The sequence below is a fragment of the Panicum virgatum genome, chromosome 5K (genome assembly GCF_016808335.1).
Source record: "Panicum virgatum strain AP13 chromosome 5K, P.virgatum_v5, whole genome shotgun sequence".
NCBI lineage: Eukaryota > Viridiplantae > Streptophyta > Magnoliopsida > Poales > Poaceae > Panicum > Panicum virgatum.
This window is the reverse complement of record NC_053140.1, coordinates 56,271,385-56,292,374: the sequence shown is the minus strand read 5'-3', so window position 1 is coordinate 56,292,374 and position 20,990 is coordinate 56,271,385. Positions and strand designations below refer to the sequence as shown.

Here is a 20,990-nt window from a genome sequence, read left to right as displayed (position 1 = left end):
TTCCACGAGAAACTTTCATGGCTAGCGGACATGACTAGGGGACAGGAGTTTCTCGCAAATTAAATTACCGGCGATATAGGATACGAGAGGGTTTAGAATTTGGAGGAAAAGAAAGAGGACGACGAGAGGGCTATGTTCTATCTCTCACTTGCGCCGGTGATATACTGTGTAGCCGAAATCGATGCGTGAAGTAGAGGGGTCGTACGGGCGGCGTGCCTGCTCAGTGCGCGACGCGCGCGGGGACACGGTGGTGGCGGAGGTGCGCCGGAGGGAGTCGTGGGCGACGATGTGTTCCGGCTGGTGGCGGACCCACGCCTAGGTGTGCCGCTTGCCATGGATCTTGTCATCACGCTGGACTCGGCCCTGTTCGCTTCTCTTTTTTTGACTTTTTTCGATTTATTTTGACTTATTTCTTTTCACATAGTACTATTGAATCAGTCGAAATCAGCGAGCCGAACAGCCCAGAGATGTTCGGCGCTGCCCATGGCTTGGCGCGGTCCCTGCGCCGCCCATGGCTTGGCGCGGTCCCTGCTGCCAAGGACATGGTCGGTGTAAGAGGCACGCGGATGGCCAAAGGACACCCACACAGTGATCGGCAGCCATGTAGCAGGTTGCTCTGCCTCTGCCTGCCGTGGATCAGCAACAATACAGAGTACTATGGCTGCGGTTAGATTCGTAAAGGGGCCGTTTAATTCCCAAAATTTTTCACCCAAAAATTTTCACCTCCTCTTTAAACACACGTATGAAGCACTAAATATAATTAAATAACAAAATAAATTACACAATTTGGATGTTCATGACGAGACGAATCTTTTAAGCCTAATTAGTACATGATTAGCCATAAGTGCTACAGTAACCCACATGTGCTAATGACGCGGTCAAATGCCTCAAAAGATTCGTCTCGTGGTTTCCAAGTGAGTTCTGAAATTAGTTTTTTAATTAGTGCCCGAAAAGTCCTCTCGACATCTGGTCAAACAATCGATGTGACATTTGATCCAAAAATTTTCACTAACTAAACACCCCCAAAATGGTGGCAAAAAAATCACATCACACTGTAGCACACTGTAGCATTTTTCGTTTATTTGTGGTAATTGTTGTCCTATCGTGACCTAACTAGGCTCAAAAGATTCATCTCGTCGTGTACATCAAAACTATGCAATTAATTTTTTTATTTACATACATTTAATGCTCCATATATGAGGCAAAAGATTTGACGTGACAGGTGAATAGTGAAATTTGGAGAGAGAAATTTTAAATCTAAACACAGCCTATACCGCAATCAGCCTGACAGACCACTGGGTCATCTACGACGGCGACGGCACAGCCAGCAGGCCACTTCTCTCCGTCCGCCGCCCCGCCAGCCTCCGGTGGTCCAGCAAGACGCTGGCCCACGTGACGCCGTGGGGCTCTGCCACCGCGGAGTACGTGGTGGAGGGGTCGTATGGGCAGCGGGCCTGCGCCGTGCGTGACGCGCGCGGCGGGGACGCAGTGGTGGCGGAGGTTCCGTGGCGGCGGCAGATCGGCGCTGCAGCGCAGGACCTAGGCGCGCACGGAAGAAGCCGGCGACAAAAAATATGCGGGAAGGGGCGATCGGGAGCACGAATGGCGTGCGTATTTTTACACACGGGAGAGGAGAATTCGCCAATTGTTAAGAGATGAGAAATTAGGCTAGAAAATTATTGGAGAGTGTTTTTTTTTCTCAAAAATTAGAAATGATGAAGTGAGATTGGAAACTCTAGAAGATGCTCTCACATGACGAGGGCTAGTGTTTTTGCCATTTTTTTACTTCATTTGTTTTTACTGACATAACGTATTAGATTTATTCTAAATTAAACTTAACAAATTTTGATCAAATTTATAGAAATAATTAATAATAATTATAATATCAAATTTGTTTCAAACTTCATTTTATACAGATTTGATCAAAGTTAGTTAAATTTAACTTAGAATAAATCTAATACAATATTTAAATAAAAATGAAGAGAGTAAAAAAGAGTGACAACGGCCCTTGAGAAATCGTGTGACATCACTGTCTTGTTGCAAATTATTGACTAAATAGACTTAAGAAATTCATCTCATATCAATCAGTTAAATTATGTAATTAATTATTTTTTAATTATATTTAATGCTTCGTGTAATATTTAAAAATTCGATGTGACAAATAATTTTTTTTCTAAGGCCTAACCACTGCACAGAACAGGCTGAGCACGGGCAGTGAGCACCCACCCGCGCGCCCTCGAGTTGTGTCGTTCTCTCGCCCGGTGGACCGGTGCGCCGCGTGCACGCCTGCACGCACAGTTTCAGTTTTGGCCGCCCGTACCGCGCAGGACTTCATTTCGATTTCGAACAAAATCCGCGGAACCCTAAACCCTCACTCTCACTCTCACCCTCACTCGGCAGTGGGGATCATCCCCCTCAAACCACAGCGCCGCGGGCCTCAACATTCCGCCCCGCTCCAACCACGGTGCCGCGGGCCGGCGGCCGCCGATCATCTCCTCGGCGTGGGGATCCTGTTGCTTTGGTCACGATTTTTTGCTCGATTGGACTAGGTGAGGTTCCTCAATTTGTCCCCTTCCCCTACCTCCCGATGCTCGTTCAATGTGCTTGAGCAAAGCTCCCCGGTGCCCATGACGCCGTTGGATACGAATGCGCTTGATTGTTGCGGTGATTGTGCCTGCGTACCCTGTTCCGGTTGTGTTCAAAACTGAGAGGGGCACTAGATGCGGATGAGCTTGTATCCGCGTTGATTTTCTAGGGCGTGTGCAGAGATGCTCAGAGGGAGAGAGTAGAATGACCTGGCTTGCTTAGTGTGGGTTGGTTCTAGGGGTTTGGTCTGGAAGAGTCCATGTCAAATAGGACCAGTGAGAAAGTATTGGATGGGGCAGAAACTACAGCTATACGTGGTGGCTCCACAAGCAGCTTTGTTTAACAAGTATCACCCTTCCTTTCTTTTCAAATGCTTCAGTGTTACACAAAATACGTCTTTCATTTCTGGACGGAGGGAGTAGATTCTAATTGAACTGGACATATCCTGGGGGAGGTAGTAATCTGACTAGGAGTTGGGGATGGAATGATAGATTCAAGCTTTGGTGGTACTAATCATGTCTTTGGGAGTAAACCAACTGGAGTGGCAACCGGCAAGGGAACATACAGTACTAGGGAGGGGATCTCATAGTACTAGAGAGGGGATCTCATAGCAATACTGATTCAAGTAATTTCAGAATTACCAGAGATGCAACTGGTTTATAAATATGTATTAAAAAATGGTAAACTAATACTGTGTATTCTCTATGGATATCTGATTGGACACCAAGCATTTTTACCCCCATTTGAATGCAGAGTCAGAGTATAGGATATTGTAAATCAGGCTCCAGATGGAAATTAGAACCCACATTGACTAGAATAGAAGCTACCATGATTAGTATGTAAATAAAAGGAAAAAATTCAGCCGTAAATCTATCCCATCTATCTGTTATCACAATGACATGGTTAGCATGTGGAGGAGCTCGCATTAATGAGGGCTTCAACTTTTATGATGATACATAAAATACAACTAAAGACAGAAAAGTTACATTCCTTTCAGTGAATACCGAAAGCTATGTTTCTACATAACCAACTTCCCTACAGATCTCCTTTTGTTCCGTTTTATACTTATTTTATTCTAATTATATTATTTGTGATTACCAACAGTTGAAGATGGCAAGTTCTTCAAGAGCAACAAATGCATTGGATGAGGCAAATGTGGGGGAGGCTGCTGATCTCAATCTTCAGCCGTTTAGTTCCCTGTTGAAGATGCCATTTACGGAGCATCGGGTGTCAAAAGTTTGTGATAATGTAAGGGTTTGAATTGGTATATTACTTTATATTTAGAATTATTGGAAAGTTGTTTCCAATCAGTTTGTACCTAGATGTTAGTTTAATTAACAATTATCCGTTCGATTATGCAGGCTAAGGTTTGTTTAAAATGTATAGCTCACCATCTCAAGATGCCATACAATGACTTGTATGGACCAGGTCTGAAGAAATCGGAACTTTATTATGTATCTCGTTTGGGAGATATAAGAATTGACAAAGGTCTTATTACTGCACTTGTTGAGAGGTGGAGACCCGAAACAGCAACATTTCATCTTCCTGTGGGTGAGATGACTATCACTCTACAAGACGTTGGCTGTCTATTAGGATTACCTATCGAAGGACACCCAATTACTGGTGTGTGTGAGAAGAATTGGAGCAGTGCCATTGAGGAAGATCTAGGTAGACCCTGTACAAATGAGATATGGAAAATGAAGTCCCGGAGAAAAGATGGGATAAGAGTTGTCAAGTATTCTCGATTCAGGCTTCGCTTGCGATGGTTGAAAGATGAATTCAGTGAGCTGCCACAAAACCCTACCCAGGACCAAATAGATCAGCACACACGTGCGTTTACCCTTTATTTGCTAGGATCTGTGCTTTTTCCAGACAGCACTGGAGACGGCGTGCCAGCTATGTACCTGCAGTTTCTGAGAGATTTACATGACCCACCAAAGTTAAATTGGGGAGCAGCAGTTCTAGCTGTCCTGTACCGATCTTTGTCAACTGCTGCCCAGAGCAAAACTATCTGTATCACTTGCCCGTTAATGCTACTGCAGATGTGGTCATGGACTCGTCTCAATGTCAGTCGACCCATACCCAAAGATCCATTCACATCATGGGGATTGGCAGATCTTGAGTCTTGTCAACCATATGGGAGATGTTGGACAGGTGCTCTTAAATTCCCCAATAGTCCACACAATGCTGGGATGGGCAGCCCTCGAGACGAACTTAATGCTATACTTGATGAATTTGTGAATTGGTTACCATATGAAAGGTGCATCTCTCTTTTGCCAGCTGTGGTGCAAACAGATAGTGAGATTTGGACAGCGAAAATACCACTCATTCACTTCTGGATAGTGGAAACGCATTATCCTGACAGAGTCATGCGTCAGTTTGGGTTATTTCAGCACATTCCACCTCCAGATCCTCTTAGCTGGGACATCCACCTTAGTCTTCATAATAGAGTAACCCGCTTATCAGCGGAAGGTACAAATTGGGCAGAGAAATGGGAGGAATACATCAGGCCATGGGAAAAGGCCAAGAGACCAATTGGTGAATGAGGTGCGGCAGTATGATATTACCACTAGACCAACATACTTGAAGTGGTTTGGACAGTTTGGCAAGCGTAATGTTTTTTGAAAGCATTATCATGTGAGGCATGTAGATGAACCCCAGCCTTTGCCATCTGATCCAGTCGATTCTATTACATATGTGCAGCATGGCGATAAATGGGCACGGCAGGTATGTGCAGTTCTGCAAGTTCATAGGTTTATCAAGTACTTCATCTTAGTAATTTATTCACACCTTGCTTTGGATGCAGAGTTTCAGGGCTTTCAAGGAAGCAGTGCTTGGGATAAACCTTGTTATAAGAGGAATGATATCTGATGGAAAGATTCTGTTGAAATCATGTCGAGGCCACTTCATTGATCTTGGGGAGGGTGACAAATTTGACCGCTTACTCCAGGAAGCGGGACTGCCTTTTGACATAGACTCGATAGCAACTGATAGAGAGCCTCTTTCAGGAATCCAGACATTACAATTCACAGACGAAGAGTATCATGCTTTGTACAACTCACAGATATCCTTGATGGATTTAATAAGACGAAAAGAAACTGGTTGGCTTAATAGTTCAGGCTCCGAGTTTCTAGGCAACAAGTTCACTCTTGATTTTCCAGAGAACGAGATTAATGTGGTGAATATATCCCCTCCCTTTGCATAGATTGTTCATGTTCCATCATCCAGCATAACTTACTGACATCTTTTCGATTTTATGCAGATAAACTGTAGATTGGATCCAGCAGGACTATGTCATAATGATTCCAGGAATGGACCAATTTGTCCTCTAGCTCCACCAGCTACAGAGTCATTAGCAGCTGATAAAACTTTGCTTCCATCTGAGGTTGAACAGGCCTGCCAAACTATACCAACTCTGGCATGTTCTCCCAACAAGCCTGTCCGTTGGCCCAAAGATGACATATTAACACGAGAATGGGTGGCTGACTTTTCCAACATGCTTGATTGGTCCTCCCGCAACCTCCCTCCTCAACAACTTCCTGATGTCCTCCCCTTCTCAGTTGTCCAAAAGCTTGTGCTCACTGCCTCAAACCTCCTTCACCGTGAACCGAATTGCATTCAAGTTGATCCTCGAGCTGACCAAACTGTTACCATTGTTGGTGATATCCATGGTCAGCTCCATGGTGCCATCCTCCTCCTCCAAGCTGCAGGATTTCCATCTGAAAGCCGCATTTTTGTGTTCAATGGTGACTACGTAGACCGTGGCTCCTGGGGCCTTGAAACTTTCCTTCTCCTCCTGGCATGGAAGGTGATTCTAATCTACATTGTTTGCTCTTTGTCGTTTTAACATGACAGGTTCTATCTTTTCTCACCTTTTGCCCATTACTAGATTGAAATATTTGATTGAAACGATAAAATGCAACTGATAGATAGATTGACATTTTCTCCACCAATGCAATAGATCAGAATGTAACATGTTGGAGGAAGAGGGAGGGAGAGTTCTTTTTCGTAGCAGCCAGAAATTAACCAGACTTCTCGTTTAAATAAACTAAGAATGGTATTTAGCAATGTTAGAAAAACAATGAGTAAGAAGTTTTGTATTTGGAGGGGGCATCTCTCATCTGAAACCATGCATTTGCACAGCACACATGTGGCTGTTCATCTTGTAGCAACGAAAAACTTTCTTGTTATGATCATGGATCTAACAATCATGAGCATGTGGTGATCATCACCTGTGTTCCATTCAATCACGCTTTTAAAACTGAGTTCGCAGCATGTCAGTGTTAGCAGAAGGGAGCTTCTCCAGTATTCTGCCATTTTCAGATCATTCAGGGTTCTTATGGTTTTTGTTGCAAAGGAGAACCACTTGGAGTGACTGGTTTGGACAAATTTTATTCTCCCAAAGTGAGATGTGTTTTCATGCCCTAGTGTGAGACACCACAGACCCTTTGGAATTGCTGAGAGCGTGGCTTGAACTTCAATTGCTGCTAAACAGTACCTTTTAAGCCTGCTAGAAACCAACCTTGGCAAATTGGATATAAGTTATTCCCAGCTAGTTTTACCCAAGATCATTGAGGGACTCTGTATATATTGTATGTGACATCAGCAATTTCTTGTGCTGTTTTCTCAACTGCTAAGTCCAATCATCTGTTGCTGTTTCTTTTACAATCATTTAGCCAATAGTCATGTTACCAGCTATCTCAAATTCTCAATTCTAGTACAGAAGAATGCCGTTTACAAACTGTGATCTGTCTAGTTGCATCCATCTGTAGATGTCACGTTATAAAGGATATATACGCCCATATGGGAAATGTCGTTGAAGACAGGTGCACCTGTAATAGTTTTTTCTGTTAAATTTCTCAGAAAGTCGTCGTTGTGTATTACTATATTATGACAAAACATAATATATTCGTTGCATTTTGTTTAACTCATGTGTTTATCTTAATTTACTAGGTCTTTCTACCAAACTCTGTGTTTCTCCTCCGTGGCAATCATGAATCAAAGTACTGCACTTCAGTTTATGGTTTCAAAAACGAACTTTTCACCAAATATGTAGATGATGGCAGCCAAATCTATCAGCTAGTTTTGAAATGCTTCCAAGACCTTCCTTTGGCATCAGTTGTAGCTGGATGTGTTTATACAGCTCATGGAGGGCTCTTCCGTGGTATGATGAACATGCCACAGAAAAAGCACAAACGAGTCCGTAAATGCACAGCTAATTCCAGCATTGTCCCATCTACCCTCAAGCTTGGATCCTTAGAAGACCTGTCAAAGGCAAGAAGGAATGTGCTTGATCCTCCATGGAAAGGCTCTAATCTAATTCCTGGCGATATTCTTTGGTCTGATCCTTCAGTAGAGATGGGTCTTTCGCAGAATGAAGCAAGGGGTGGTCTTGGTTTATTATGGGGTCCTGATATGACTGAGAAGTTTATGCTGGAAAACAATCTCAAGGTTTGTTCTTGCCATTTTATATTATGTTGCAGTTAAAGGTAGGCTGGATGTCTATTCTTTTGTATAGATTTTCGCTGATACCTAGCTGAAAGGCTCTAATAGGTTTACTAGACTTTGCACAAGGATTCGGCCACACAACATGTTTTTTTCCCGAGAATACGCAGGAGAGCTGCGTATCATTGCATTAAGAAGAAATGAAACATACAAAGAGTTTTTACAACGCGGGCCATTAGGGGTGCACGCACACCTCGAGTGATCACTATAGGACTATACAGCAAAAAGAGACAACCGACGAAAACATGCCCTGTGATCACTAGACTAGAGTACTACCATGGCAGAGCTACTGTACTAGTGACCGAAATACAGGGCCAACCGATACAAGCGAGCTTCCTAGCCCCTACCGAGGAAACTGATTGATATTTTGTTACAGGCTCAATTTAACTCATTTATTTTATTGTATATCTTTTTACAGCTCATTGTTAGGTCCCATGAAGGACCAGATGCAAGGGACCAGCGTATTGATCTTTCAGGAATGAATAATGGATTCACAATTGATCATCAGGTGAATTCTGGGAAGTTGATTACTGTTTTCGGTGCACCTGATTATCCACAGTTTCAGGTTAGCACTTATTGTCGTAGTTCTTTTAACATTACTAAGCATGCCGTTTGGATAACATCATCATGTCAATATTTCAATGTAGGCTTCAGAGGAACGGTACAATAACCTCGGAGCATATCTAGGGATGCAAGTCCCACATTTTTGGGGTCATTGGGTCGACCCAAAATTTGATAAAATGAACTAGAGTGGCATGCTACGTAATTAATTTAGGAGAAAAAATGAACTAACATGAGAAACCCAAAAACACCAATGGGTACCCACTTGCATCCCTAAGCATATCTTGTGCTCCGTGCTCCAGATTTTGCCACACCAATGTTCTGCAGCTTTGAGTCTGTCAAACCGCGCCTAGAGGTATGTGAATCAAAATCAGCAATGCATGTTTACTACACGGCCAGATTTAGGCAACAATTTGACATGTATCTACCTTTGATGCAGGCGCCTGCATACTACGACTACAAGGAAGTGATGGACTCCGATGAAGAACTTGATTATTCTGCCATGGATCGAGATTGAAGATGCATGCATCACGTATTCTACTTTGCAGAAGACCGGTCGTTCTCACCACTGCAGAAGACCGGAGGACTACCCCCTTTGGCCTTTGCAGCAGAAAATGGGACACTGGTCACCTCGGGACTGTACAGGATGATCAATGCAAGCAGAGACCCAAGTCAGCAGACAAAAAACACTTTCTGGAACTCGAGAGCACCACCCCGGGTCCAATTCTTCACCTGGTTGCTCCTACATGGCAGCCTACAATGCAAAACAAATCTCTTCCAGAAAAAATATCGTTGATGTTACTTGTGATCTTTGTACGGGGCACCTGAGACTGTGGAGCATTTGCTGTTCTTCTGCCCCTTTTCAGCGTCCTTTTGGGAGCGTCTGGGCGTCCAAGTGAGATCGGATGCCACCGAACGCGACCAGCTCCATCGCCACAGGCCGGAAACTCTGTCGATGGCTCACTAGACACCTTTATCCTGCTGTGCTGTTGGCAACTGTGGAAGCGGCGCAATGTGGGATTGTTTTCTGGCAGGAGATCATGTCCCCCGCAACCATCGCCCATCGGTGGAGATTCTTACGACGACCGGGCTCTGCTATGTTGGGCGGCGCACGGATCATCGGCGCTCAGCGCGTCGAGGATCGGAGGAGAAACAGGAACAGCGGCCGAGCGCGATTTAACGGCCACATGAGGCGCAGGGAGTGGACGGTAATTCAAACACGGTCCACCCGGTCCGGTCGCGGTCGGTATCTTCTTTTATTTTAGGGTTAATTGGATTGGTACCATTACAATTTTCACAAATTAGAAATATACTATTATAATTCACCATATTGAAGATATACCACTAGCATACCTCTTTCTCCTCCTGAGGCCCACCCGTAGAGTACAACTCATTGTATTTTTCCCATATGGATGTGTATACCCCTCCATCAAAATCCATCTATCCCGTCGCCCCCCTGCGCGAGTCGCCACCCCTTGCCGTCGCCGCCCCCTGGAGGCCGCCCCGCCGCCCGCTCTCCCTGGAGGCGGCGCCTGCACTGGAGGTCGCTGTGTTGCAGGTATTTACTGTGGGGCGGCGGCAGTGGGTTCGTCGCGACGCAGGAGTCGCGACGCGCGGGACAGAGCAGATGGATTTTGATGGAGGGTATACACGTCCATACGGAAAAAAAAAATAAGGTGCTGTACCCTGCGGGTGGGCCTCAGGAGGGAAAAGAGGTATCCTAGTGGTATATCTCCAATATAGTAAATTGTAGTAGTATATTTCCAATTTATGAAAGTTGTAATAGTACCAATCCAATTAACCTTTTATTTTACCGTCTCCCAAGAGATCAGATGGCTCGCGCCGCTGGCCGCGAACCACGCCGCCATGGTCTCAACCGTGAGCCCGTATAGCATGCTAGGTGCGCGTTCCAGGCCCCTTTCCCCGCGCTGCTGCACCGTCCGGCGCGGCTCGTCGTCGGCGCCGTCGTGACCCGTGACCTCGACCGTGAGCTAGTACCACAGATACGTCGATCGCGAGCTCCTCAAGCACTGAGGACTGAGGTCATGCTGCCTGCTGCACGCACAGGCGGTCGCGCGCTCGGCATCATTGGCATCCAGCTTGCGGGCTCCGGCTGGCTGTGTTCGTGCCTTCCTGGACTACTAGTTGTCTGCTGCTCTCGCCTTGCCGGAGGCAAACTCCACATTGCCGTCGAATTCAGAAGCACGCGGTGTTGCAGCTGTGGCTCCCGCATGGTTCATGGCGGTCGATTGACACGACGGGTAGGTCATTTGGAGGATGCTCCGAAGATCACCGTGCGGCCGCGAGCGCACGCTGGCTAGCTGCGGCAGCACAGCAGTCGTCGTGGCGTCCGAGTCAACGTCGCGGAAGAAGCCAGCTAGTAGCCTCATCGTCGTGCTTTGTCAAAGGCTCGGCTCTCCTTCGCTGGAGAACTCAAATTCTCAGAACGGCTGGGACCGCGCCGGCCAAGGCACCACCGCACCGTTCCACCTCTCTCGTGTCCGGCGGCGGGATAAGCACCCCACCTGCCTACGAAGCTCTCGCAGCCACCGAAGTAATTGCTGCGGCCACTCGACCCTGGCTCGTTGGTCGACGCGCGACGCACCGGAGGCTCGCAGCTCGCCGCGTCGTCTTGGAGAACGGCAGTCGAGCGAGGAAGAAGGAACGGCAGTCGATGCGGAGGGCGCCGTGACCGCGGCGAGCCGGCCAGGAGGCCGCTCCCCCGGCGGCGCGGCGGACGCGGTCGGCCGCCGCGAGGAGACCGCGGTCGTCGACTTTGGTCAGGTCGAGTCGGATGCCACGGGCCACGGCCTGGCTGCTGGGACTCTGGCTCGTTGGGCGACGCGCGGCTCGGAACTCAGTGCGATGTCGAGGAGAACAGCAGTCGAGCGAGGAAGGAGGAAGGGGCCGTCGCTGTCTTCCGAAATCCGAAGGCGGTAGATGGCCGTACAGATGCGATCTAACGGCCACGAGAGGCCAGGGGGCGGACGGTATTTGAAATACCGTCCGCCCGGACGGTATTTCATCTGCCGTCCACCCCCGGTCGTCAGGCACCACGCGCCGCTGGCTATCTGGTCGGGATCGTGGACCAGAATTTCGCCACCACGGCCTCGAACGCGAGCGCAATACAAGCCAGGTGTGCGTTCCAGTCTCCGTCCACCGTGCTGGTGCACAGGCCTGCGCGGCTCGTCGGCGCCGTCGTGACCACCACCGTGAGCTGCCACACCAGTGTCGACCGCGAGCTCCTCATGCACTGTGGTTCTGCAGTTCTGCGGCACAGACCGGAGGTCGCGCGCTCGTAATCATCGGCATCCAGCTTGCGGCCGCCGGCTGGGTGTGTTCGTGCTTTCAGCGGTCTGATGGTCACCTTGCTGGAGGCATCCGCGTTTTGGGACTCGCAAGCCGCAATGGTGCTCTTCGGCAGCCAACCCATGAAGCAGAGCACCTTGAAGAGCTGGGAGACGCAGGGGTCGAACAACGGCACCGAGAGCGCCGCCCTCGCGCGCGGCGCAGGAAGCGCGGTCCGCCGCCGCGTGTGGTCGGGTTCACGACGACATGGAACGCCGCCAGCCGGGACGCGTAGTAGAGCAGCAGGCCGTTGCGGCCGTCGATGATGGTCGATGAGGTTCGTCGCCGGGCTCGCGTGGACGGCCACCGTTGCCGTGGCAGTGGAAGTGCCAGCGCCGCCGCTCCACTCCACATTATCGATGCGGAGGGGCGGAGGGCGCCGTGATTGCGGCGAGCCGGCCAGGAGGCCGCTCACCCGGCGGCGTGGCGGACGCGGCCGGCCGCCGCAAGGAGACCGCGGTCGACAACATTCGTCAGGTCCAGTCGGATGCCACGGTCTGGCTGCTGGGACTCTGGCTCGTTGGGCGACGCCCGACTCGGAGCTCAGTGCGACGTGGAGGAGAACAACAGTCGAGCGAGGAAGGAGGACGTCGCTATCTTCCAAAATCCAAAGGCGGCAGATGGCCGTACACGCGCGATCTAACGGCCACGAGAGACCAGGGGCGGACGGTCTTTCAAATCATCTACCGTCCCCCCGGTCGTCAGGCACCACGCGCCGCTGGCCACCTGGCCGGGATTGGGGACCAGATGTTCGCCGCCACGGGCCCGAACGCGAGCTCAATACCTGCCAGTGCGCGTTCCAGGCCCCATCCACCATGCTGGTGCACGGGCCGAGGCGGCTCGTCGTCGCCGTCGTGGCCACCACCACCGTGAGCTGCCACCGCAATGTCTACCTCCAGCGCCGTCGCTCCGCACCGTCGATGCGGAGGGCGCCGTGACCTCGGTGAGCAGGCCGCTCACCCGACGGCGCGGCGGACGCGTCAGCCGCCACGAGATGACCGCGGGAGCCGACGTGCGTCTGGTCGAGTAGGATGCCACGGCCTGGCTTGCTGGGAACGATGAAGAACGGCAATGGGAATGGGAACAGCAGGCAGGGAGAAACCATCGCTTGGAGGCGATCAGAGCCGGAACCGGGGGGGGGGGGGGGGGGGGGGGGTATGGGTAGTTTTGTCCCTCAGCTTAAGGGCAGCCTGAGCAGTGGGCCCGCGCTTGCTTGGGGTTAATCAATTATAAGTTATTGTGTTATGCCACCTGCAAATGGGTATGATTGGTAGGAGACACTACTTCAAGCATATCTTGAAAGCAATCCCAGCACAGAAGTGCATGTAAACAATATCCCTGGATAAACTGATCGAAATATCATATCCTTCAGGTTGCAAGTTGCAATGTTACAGATGAGCCATAAATTCAAAGGATTGTCTTATGTACCATTCATTTCGGAGAAGATTACGCCCAGTGGAGTGTTTCAAAGCCCTTAGTGCTACACCTTTACTGATTATCGTATTCAGTTTGGGAATCTTAGCCTTAATCCTCGTTTCTTTGAATGGTTCAGACAACTTGTTAATGATCTTATTAAAATACAAAGACAATTATACTTGAATATACTGTAGCTCCATAGAAACGGTTCATATTTATTGGAAGCTGTATTTTATTGGAAATACGACAAGGGGGTAAATGTGTGCTTTTGTAAAAAAAAAAAAAATCGAAAGACACTGCAGAAGCAGATGCTCAACGCTCACATCCCGGCGATGAACATACTGACATATAGGCTATAGCTAGATAATGCTCAGAACTCATAAGGAGACATCCATGGAATTTTGATTTTGTTTCTAACCACTGCCTATGCATTTGCGCACAAACTAGTACACCCACCGTTGCCTAGCAACAACACATGCACCATAAGAGAGTTGTGGTCAGCACGTTGTGCTGCTATCAGTCTCAGACGCTGGACCAGACAAGCTAGTTCAGATACAAGAAGATGTTTCTAAACTACCAGCTTTCATATTTCTTTCTATGTCCTCTGCAGATGAATGACTTTCTGCTATCATTAAGGTATACATTTCACATAATTTAGTAAACATTTTATGGAATCTTCAACCATTATTGAAGCCTGGCCAGGTAAAATCTTGCAGACCAAAGCTGTCTCCCATTATATGTTGACAAAAAAAACACAGCCAAAGATCATTCATCTGGCCAACAGCAAGATCAGACAGCAATCACCCGCTACTAGCTGCGCAGAGCAAATGCACATCTCAACGGCCTGGACAATGAACACGACCACACGAGCCATGGAAAAAACTGAACCCGGCAGCAGAATGTTATGACCAACAAACTGGGATGCTCGGTGTTCCATCAACTGACCTCTGAATCCTCTTTCGATGCAGCTTATCTTTCCGGAGTGTGGAATCACGCACTTAAAAGTTGGTGCCGACATCGAACGACACAGTGGCAGCCTTGGCGGGTCAGCGATCATATCCCCGTCATCGCTCGACATGGACCCTGCCGGAGCCGCTGCAGCTGCGCCTTTGGACGGCGGTGTCAATCGGATCGGATGCCTCCGGCAAGGTGAGAAGGGGGGAACACAGCCGAGCCGGCGTCCGCAGGCAGGATGGCGATGATGATGAGCGCTCGACCCGACCGTCGGCCAGTGCAGCGGATGTGCGGAATGTCAGAGGAGCTCGCGGTCGCCATTGCTGTCGCAGCTCACGGTAAGTGGAAGACACGACGGCGCCGACGAGCACGGTGGAAGGGGCCTGGAACGCGCATCTAGGGCCGTGGCGGCGATGTTCTGGTTCGGGGGGGGGGGGTGCGGTGGACGAAATAGCGTCGGGGGTGGACGGTATTTGAAATACCGTCCACCCTCAATCTCCAAAGACGTTGGATCTAAAATATGCGGTACCGATCAAAGTTAAGGTATCGAGACTTTTCCTTCTTCCCCGCTTGACCGCAGTCCTCCTCGACGACGCGCTGGGCTCCGGTGCGCGGGTGTGATGGTTATCTCGCCGGAGCCGACGAGGGGGGATCGAATGGTGGTGGTTCAAAAGCCATTGCTGCCCGTGTGGAGCAGGGCCGTGAGCGCGAGCGACGGCGTGCCGACGCAGAGGTCGACGAGGTTCGTCGCCGAGCTCGCGTGGACGGCCGCCGTCGCTCCGTATCGCCGAATGCGGAGGGCGGCGAGGAGGCCGCTCGCCCGGTGGCGCGACGGACCCGGTCACCGCCGCGAGGAGACCGCGGGCGTCGACATGCGTCAGGTCGAGCCGGATGCCACGGCCTGGCTTGCTGGGAAGTGTTAAGAACGGCAATTGGAACAGCAGGCAGAGGAGAAACCACCGCTTGGAGGCGATGAGACATGGTACGAAGGGTTTGGTCATTCCTGCTGTATGGATCGATTCTTGACGAGCATGGTTAAGGCAAATCGATTGACAGACAGCCGGACCTCGGTGCCGTGCGGCATCGAGCGCACGCTGTCTCATGGTGTCATGCTTGTGAAGGCTCTCGCCATCGCCGGAGGCAGGCTCGCCGCAACGCCGCCGGCCATGGCACCACCGTGCCATTCCACCTCCCTTGTCCGGCGGATTAAGCATCCCAGTACCTACAAAGCTTCTTGGAATTCGGAAGTGATTCTTGCAGCCGCCGTACTCTGGCTTGTTGGGCGACGCGCGGCTCGGAGAGTCGGATCTCACCGCGCTGTTTAGGAGAACATCGGCAGCAGCCGAGCGAGGAAGAAGGAAAGGGCCTCCTCTGTCATCGGAAATCTAAAGAGGATAGGTGGCCGTACGTGTACAACCTGACGGCCAGAAGAAGCCCAGGGGGTGGACGGTATTTGAAATGCCGTCCACCCGGACGGTATTTCATCTACCGTCCCCACAGGCGTCATCAGGCACCACGCGCCGCCGGGCACCTAGCCGGTATTGTCGCCGCTATGGGCTCGAACGCGAGCTCAAAACCTGCCACGAGCGCGTTCCAGGCCCCGTCCACCGTGCTGGTGCACAGGCCGGCGCGGCTCGTCGGTGCCGTCGTGACTCCCACTTACCGTGAGCTGCGACAGCAATGGCGACCGCGAGCTCCGCTGACGTTCCGCACTTCCGCTGCACAGACCGACGGTCGGGTCGAGAGCTCATCATCTCGCCATCCTGCCTGCGGATGCTGTTCCTGGCTTCCTGGTACCCTCCTCACTTTGCCAGAGGCATCCGATCCGGGTAACACCGCCGTCCAAATGTGCAGCTGCAGCGGCTCCGGCCTGGTCCATGTCGATCGATGTCGGGGACACGATCGCTGACCCGCCAAGGCTGCCTCTGTGTCGTGCAATGTCGGCACCATCTTTTTAGTGCCTGGTTCCACACTCCGGAAAGATAAGAGGCATCGAAAGAGGATTCACAGCACGGGCGACGGCTTGGCACTGTCCCTGGGCGTGAACTCCAACAGGCAACAAGATTGGGACATTGGACGGTGCCGAGAAGATGGGGATGTTGATTCGGATTCCTTTCTTCGTACAGGATGCTGTCGCCAACTCGCCATGACTCTTTGGTGCCACCAGAAGCTCAATGACCTTTTTATTGTCAACAGAGCTCTATGACTTCGGGGGTCATTTGATTGATCCAAAATCCATTCAATTGAACTAATCTAAGACTTTAAGGTAAGAAATGTGAAAATGAAATAGCTAACTGACACACTAAGCGCTACCCTTTGGTGTCACCACTCTATCTAGTTATCAGGATCTTAGGCCAAGCAAATATTCTATTTTGATGGTATCAACGAAAGTCGATACAGTAAGCTGTCATAAACTAAGGCCCCGTTTGGGAGGGTTTCTCCCAAAACGGCTTCACCTGTGAAGCTAAAGCCAGTGAAGCAAGATAAAAGGCTTCATCTGGCTTCTAGTTTATTTTTATCTCGATTTACAAGACAACTTCACGCTATAGTGATTCGACTTTCGTGAAACGGGTGAAGCCGAAGCTGGTAAAAGCCCTCCCAATTTCCCAAATGAGGCCCAAGTATTACATGTACTGCTTGAACTGCATAAATTCATAAAGCACTCCAAGAATTTTTTTTTTGGATAGCAGCACTACTAGAAAATTAAGAAGCAGACAATGCGACACTTCAGGCTGAATACAGAACAGCGACATGTATTACATGTATTTTCAGTTTCATTGTACTTTGATTTCTTTTTCCTAAAAGAAACTTTTGGACAATTGGACACAGCGGCACTCTTCCAATCTTGCTTTCTTCTTCTTTTTTCTGAGAAACTTCTTCCAATTTTGTCCCTCTGCCATTTTCAGCGCATTGGCAAGCACATTCAGGATAAGGCGCTGGCTAAATGGCTATATAATGAAAAGGCAAAATAGCCAATCTCATTCTCAAACTATTGCACGTGGGTCAACTTGGTCCCCAAACTTTCACGAAGTCCAAATCAGTCCCTCAACTTATACTCTCCGGACCAACTCTATCCTTGAGCCGAGCTGGACAACCACATCGGCTTACCACGCCGCCACGCCATCCCTCATCTTACAAGAAATATCCAATATGCCCTTCTTTCATTTGGTTTACCACAGCCGCCGGGCGAGCCCCACCGCGGCCGCCCGCGCCTTCCCCCGCCGGGTGAGCCCTTGCGGCGGCGCGGCAAGCTCTACCGAGCCATGCGCCAACGGCCTCATCGCCAGCCACTGCTTGCCTCTGTCCCTCCGCCTCAAACTCCGCGAGCTCCTACCCCCTCAGCCTCCGCCAGCCTCTGGCTCCCCGACGCAGGTGGCCTCCATGTCCGTGGGACCCTGCGTCGGCAGCCTCTACGGGCCCTGTGCCGCCACCTTCGCGAGCCCCTACGCCGGTGGCCTCCACAGAACCCTGCTCCGCGGCCTCCACCTCATCATTGCCACGCGAGTCCTGCTGTGGCACCCTGCTCTTATTAGGGTGTGTTCTTCGAGCAACCGTTGGAGCTGCCAACAGCAAGTGATTTTGGTATGAAACGTAGTACAGGAAGTAACCAATTTCAACGCCAATCAAGCTCGCAAATTTCCAGCTTGGGGCAAAAAAAAAATCAATGCCTAACCTCCGTATCTGCATGCATGTAGTCTGATTCCTCGACGCCATGTGGTCTTCCTTCCATTCTAGCACAAATCCATTCCTCCGACGGCCACCACAAGCCATCAGCGCTCTCGATTGGCACTACTGTGGAGGCGGAAGGGGAAACTGAGAGGAGAACAGAAAGGAGGCGTCTGCACGGGAGCATCCAGAAAATGAGAAGCGCATGCTGTGGTGGACCCATAGAGCTAAAGGGCAATATTGACTTTTAACACACGTATGAATACCCTGACATACAGCTGGATGACGTGGAACGCCGATGTGGCTGTCCAGCTCAGCTCGAGGATGAAGTTGATGCCGAAAACAGAAGTTGAAGGACTAATTTGGACTTTGCGAAAGTTAGAGGACCAAGTTGACCCGCAGACAAAAGTTAGAGGACGAGATTGGCTATTTTGCCTAACAAAACAACCAAACCTGTAAGAGATGCGCGCCTTCTTTCTCCAACCCGAGCATCCACGCCTCCTCGACGCTTCTCTCAGCCATGTCGAACGCCAGCAGCTTCCACGGCGACCACTGATACACCACCTCACTCTCCGGGTGGAACGCCATTCATTGGAAAGTGATGGCTGGGCTCGAGCCGCCGGGAACACCGTCACCGATCCCCATCTCGTGCTTCAGTGCCCACTCGCCCGCCCCCCGCATCCTGGAGCTCCCAGATCCTGGGGCGCGTGCCGACACTAGACGAGAACCGCTGGAGGCCACGGGCACACGCCACACGGCAGTGCTCGACATCTTGCCGGGCCCCGCGCCGCGCTCGGAGTCGAACAACTCCATGGCCGCGCACCAGCGCAGCCAACCCACGAAGCAGAGCACCTTGAAGCGCTGGGAGATGCAGGGGTCTGAACAACAGCACGGAGCACCGCCCTCGCGCGCGGCGCAGGAAGCGCGGCCCGCCGCCCGCCGCCGCGTGGTCGGGTCCACGACGTGGAACGCCGCCGGCCGGGTTGCGTAGTGGAGCAGCAGGCCGTTGCAGCCGTCATGGCTCGGGGGAAGAAGCCCATTTCGCCGGCCTCCGCGACGCCGCCGTCCGGTATACGGCGACGCGCTCCTGGCCGGGGCGGCGATCAGACCCGGCCCGGGGATGGACGGTAATAAATGAACCGAGGCGGGGGACGGTATTTCATTTACCGTTCACCCCCGATCTCTAAAGACCGTTGGATCTCAAATATGCGGCACCGATCAAGTCGCCGGGCTCGCGTGGACGGCCGCCGTCGCGCCGTGACCGCGGCGAGGATGCCCCTCGCCCGATGGCGTGGCGGACCCGTCAGCCGCCGCGAGGAGACCGCGGGCGTCGAGCCGTCGACATGCGTCAGGTCGAGCCAGATGCCACGGCCTGGCTTGCTGGGAAGGGTGAAGAACGGCAATTGGAATAGCAGGCAGCGGAGAAACCATCGCTTGGAGGCGATTGGTGGACATGGTACGAAGAGTTTGGTCAGTCCTGCAGTATGGATCGATTCTTGACGAACATGGTTAAGGCAACTAAATAGTCAGACAACCTCATGGTGTCATGCTTGTGAAGGATCTCGCCGTCGCCGGAGGCAGCCTCGCCGCAGTACTCAGAACGCCAGGAACCGCGCCGCCGCCGGCCATGGCACCACTGTGCCGTTCCACCTCCCATGTCCGGCGGGATAAGCATCCCAGTACCTACAAAGCTCTCGCAACTATTGGAATTCGGAAGTGATTCTTGCAGCCGCTAGACTCTGCCTCGTTGGACGACGAACGGCTCGCAGTGCGAGGTTAAGGAGACCAGCAATCGAGCGAGGAAGGAGGAAAGGGCCTTCACTGTCGTCCAAAATCCGATGGCGTACATGTGCGATCTAACGGCCACGAGAGGCCAGGGGTGGACGGTAATTGAAATACCGTCCACCCGGCCGGTATTTCATCTACCGTCCCCCCAGGCGTCAGGCACAACGTGCCGCTGGCCACCCGGTCGGGATTGGGGACCAGATGTTCGCCGCCACGGCCTCGAACGCGAGCTCAATACCTACCATGTGCGCGTTCCAGGCTCCATCCACCATGCTGGTGCACGGGCCGAGGCGGCTCGTCGGCGCCGTCGTGGCCTCCACCGTGAGCTGCCACAGCAATGTCGACCTCCAGCGCCGTCGCTCTGTACCATCGATGCGGAGGGCGCCGTGACCTCGGCGAGAAGGCCGCTCATCCGAAGACGCGGCGAACGCGGTCGGCCGCCGCGAGAAGATCGCGGGCGCGGAGGCGCGTCAGGTCGAATCGGATGCCACGGCCTGGCTTGCTGGGAACGGTGAAGAACGGCAATGGGAATGGGAACGGCAGGCACCAGGTAGGGAGAAACCATCGCTTGATACTGCGCTTGCTTGGGGATGGGTAGTTGTCATGCTTGTGAAGGCTCTCGCTGTCGCCAGAGGCAGGCTCGCCGGCTCGCCGCAGTACTCAGAAGGCCAGGAACCGCGCCGGCCACGGCGCCAAGGTGCCATTCCACCTCCTTTGTCGGGCGGGATAAGCACCCCTACAAAGCTCAGTAATGGTTGAAGATTCCATAAAATGTTTACTAAATTATGTGAAATGTATATACCTTAATGATAGCAGAAAGTCATTCATCTGCAGAGGACATAGAAAGAAATATGAAAGCTGGTATTTAGCTTAGAAACATCTTCTTGTATCTGAACTAGCTTGTCTGGTCCAGCGTCTGAGACTGATAGCAGCACAACGTGCTGACCACAACTCTCTTATGGTGCATGTTTTGTTGCTAGGCAACAGTGTGTGTACTAGTTTGTGCGCAAATGCATAGGCTGTGGTTAGAAACAAAATCAAAATTCCATGGATGTCTCCTTATGAGTTCTGAGCATTATGTAGCTATATGTCAGTATGTTCATCGCCGGGATGTGAACGTTGAGCATCTGCTTCTGCAGTGTCTTTCGATTGTTTTTTTTTACAAAAGC

General features: G+C 51.1%; 1 protein-coding gene across 3 annotated transcripts; it reads left to right on the top strand.

The window, feature by feature from the left end:
* The first annotated feature begins 2,338 nt into the window (after positions 1–2,338).
* Positions 2,339–9,991, top strand: LOC120708813 (serine/threonine-protein phosphatase 7-like). Of its 3 annotated transcripts, XR_005689484.1 has the most exons (9): positions 2,339–2,549; positions 3,691–3,834; positions 3,948–5,313; positions 5,393–5,764; positions 5,849–6,394; positions 7,540–8,037; positions 8,510–8,656; positions 8,739–9,007; positions 9,092–9,991. XR_005689484.1 is itself a non-coding variant. In XM_039994232.1 (8 exons), the coding sequence occupies exons 2-8, from the start codon at positions 5,447–5,449 to the stop codon at positions 9,167–9,169; spliced, it is 1,695 nt and encodes a 564-aa protein (XP_039850166.1). In that variant the 5' UTR covers positions 5,140–5,313; positions 5,393–5,446; the 3' UTR covers positions 9,170–9,991. The 3 variants fall into 3 exon arrangements, 2 of the variants coding, with proteins under 2 accessions (XP_039850166.1, XP_039850165.1); XM_039994232.1 differs by lacking the exons at positions 2,339–2,549; positions 3,691–3,834 and having other exon boundaries at positions 5,140–5,313; positions 8,739–8,767; positions 8,929–9,007; XM_039994231.1 differs by lacking the exons at positions 2,339–2,549; positions 3,691–3,834 and having other exon boundaries at positions 5,140–5,313; positions 8,955–9,007.
* Positions 9,992–20,990: the final 10,999 nt, after the last annotated feature.

Bases quoted from the DNA above. Each gene is read 5' to 3' on its own strand.
- LOC120708813 (XM_039994232.1), top strand. From the start codon at position 5,447: ATGATATCTGATGGAAAGATTCTGTTGAAATCATGTCGAGGCCACTTC. The intron at 8,657-8,738 runs GTTAGCACTTAT...ATTTCAATGTAG, and splicing joins CTGATTATCCACAGTTTCAG to GCTTCAGAGGAACGGTACAA. The intron at 8,768-8,928 runs AGCATATCTAGG...CTTGCATCCCTA, and splicing joins GAACGGTACAATAACCTCGG to AGCATATCTTGTGCTCCGTG.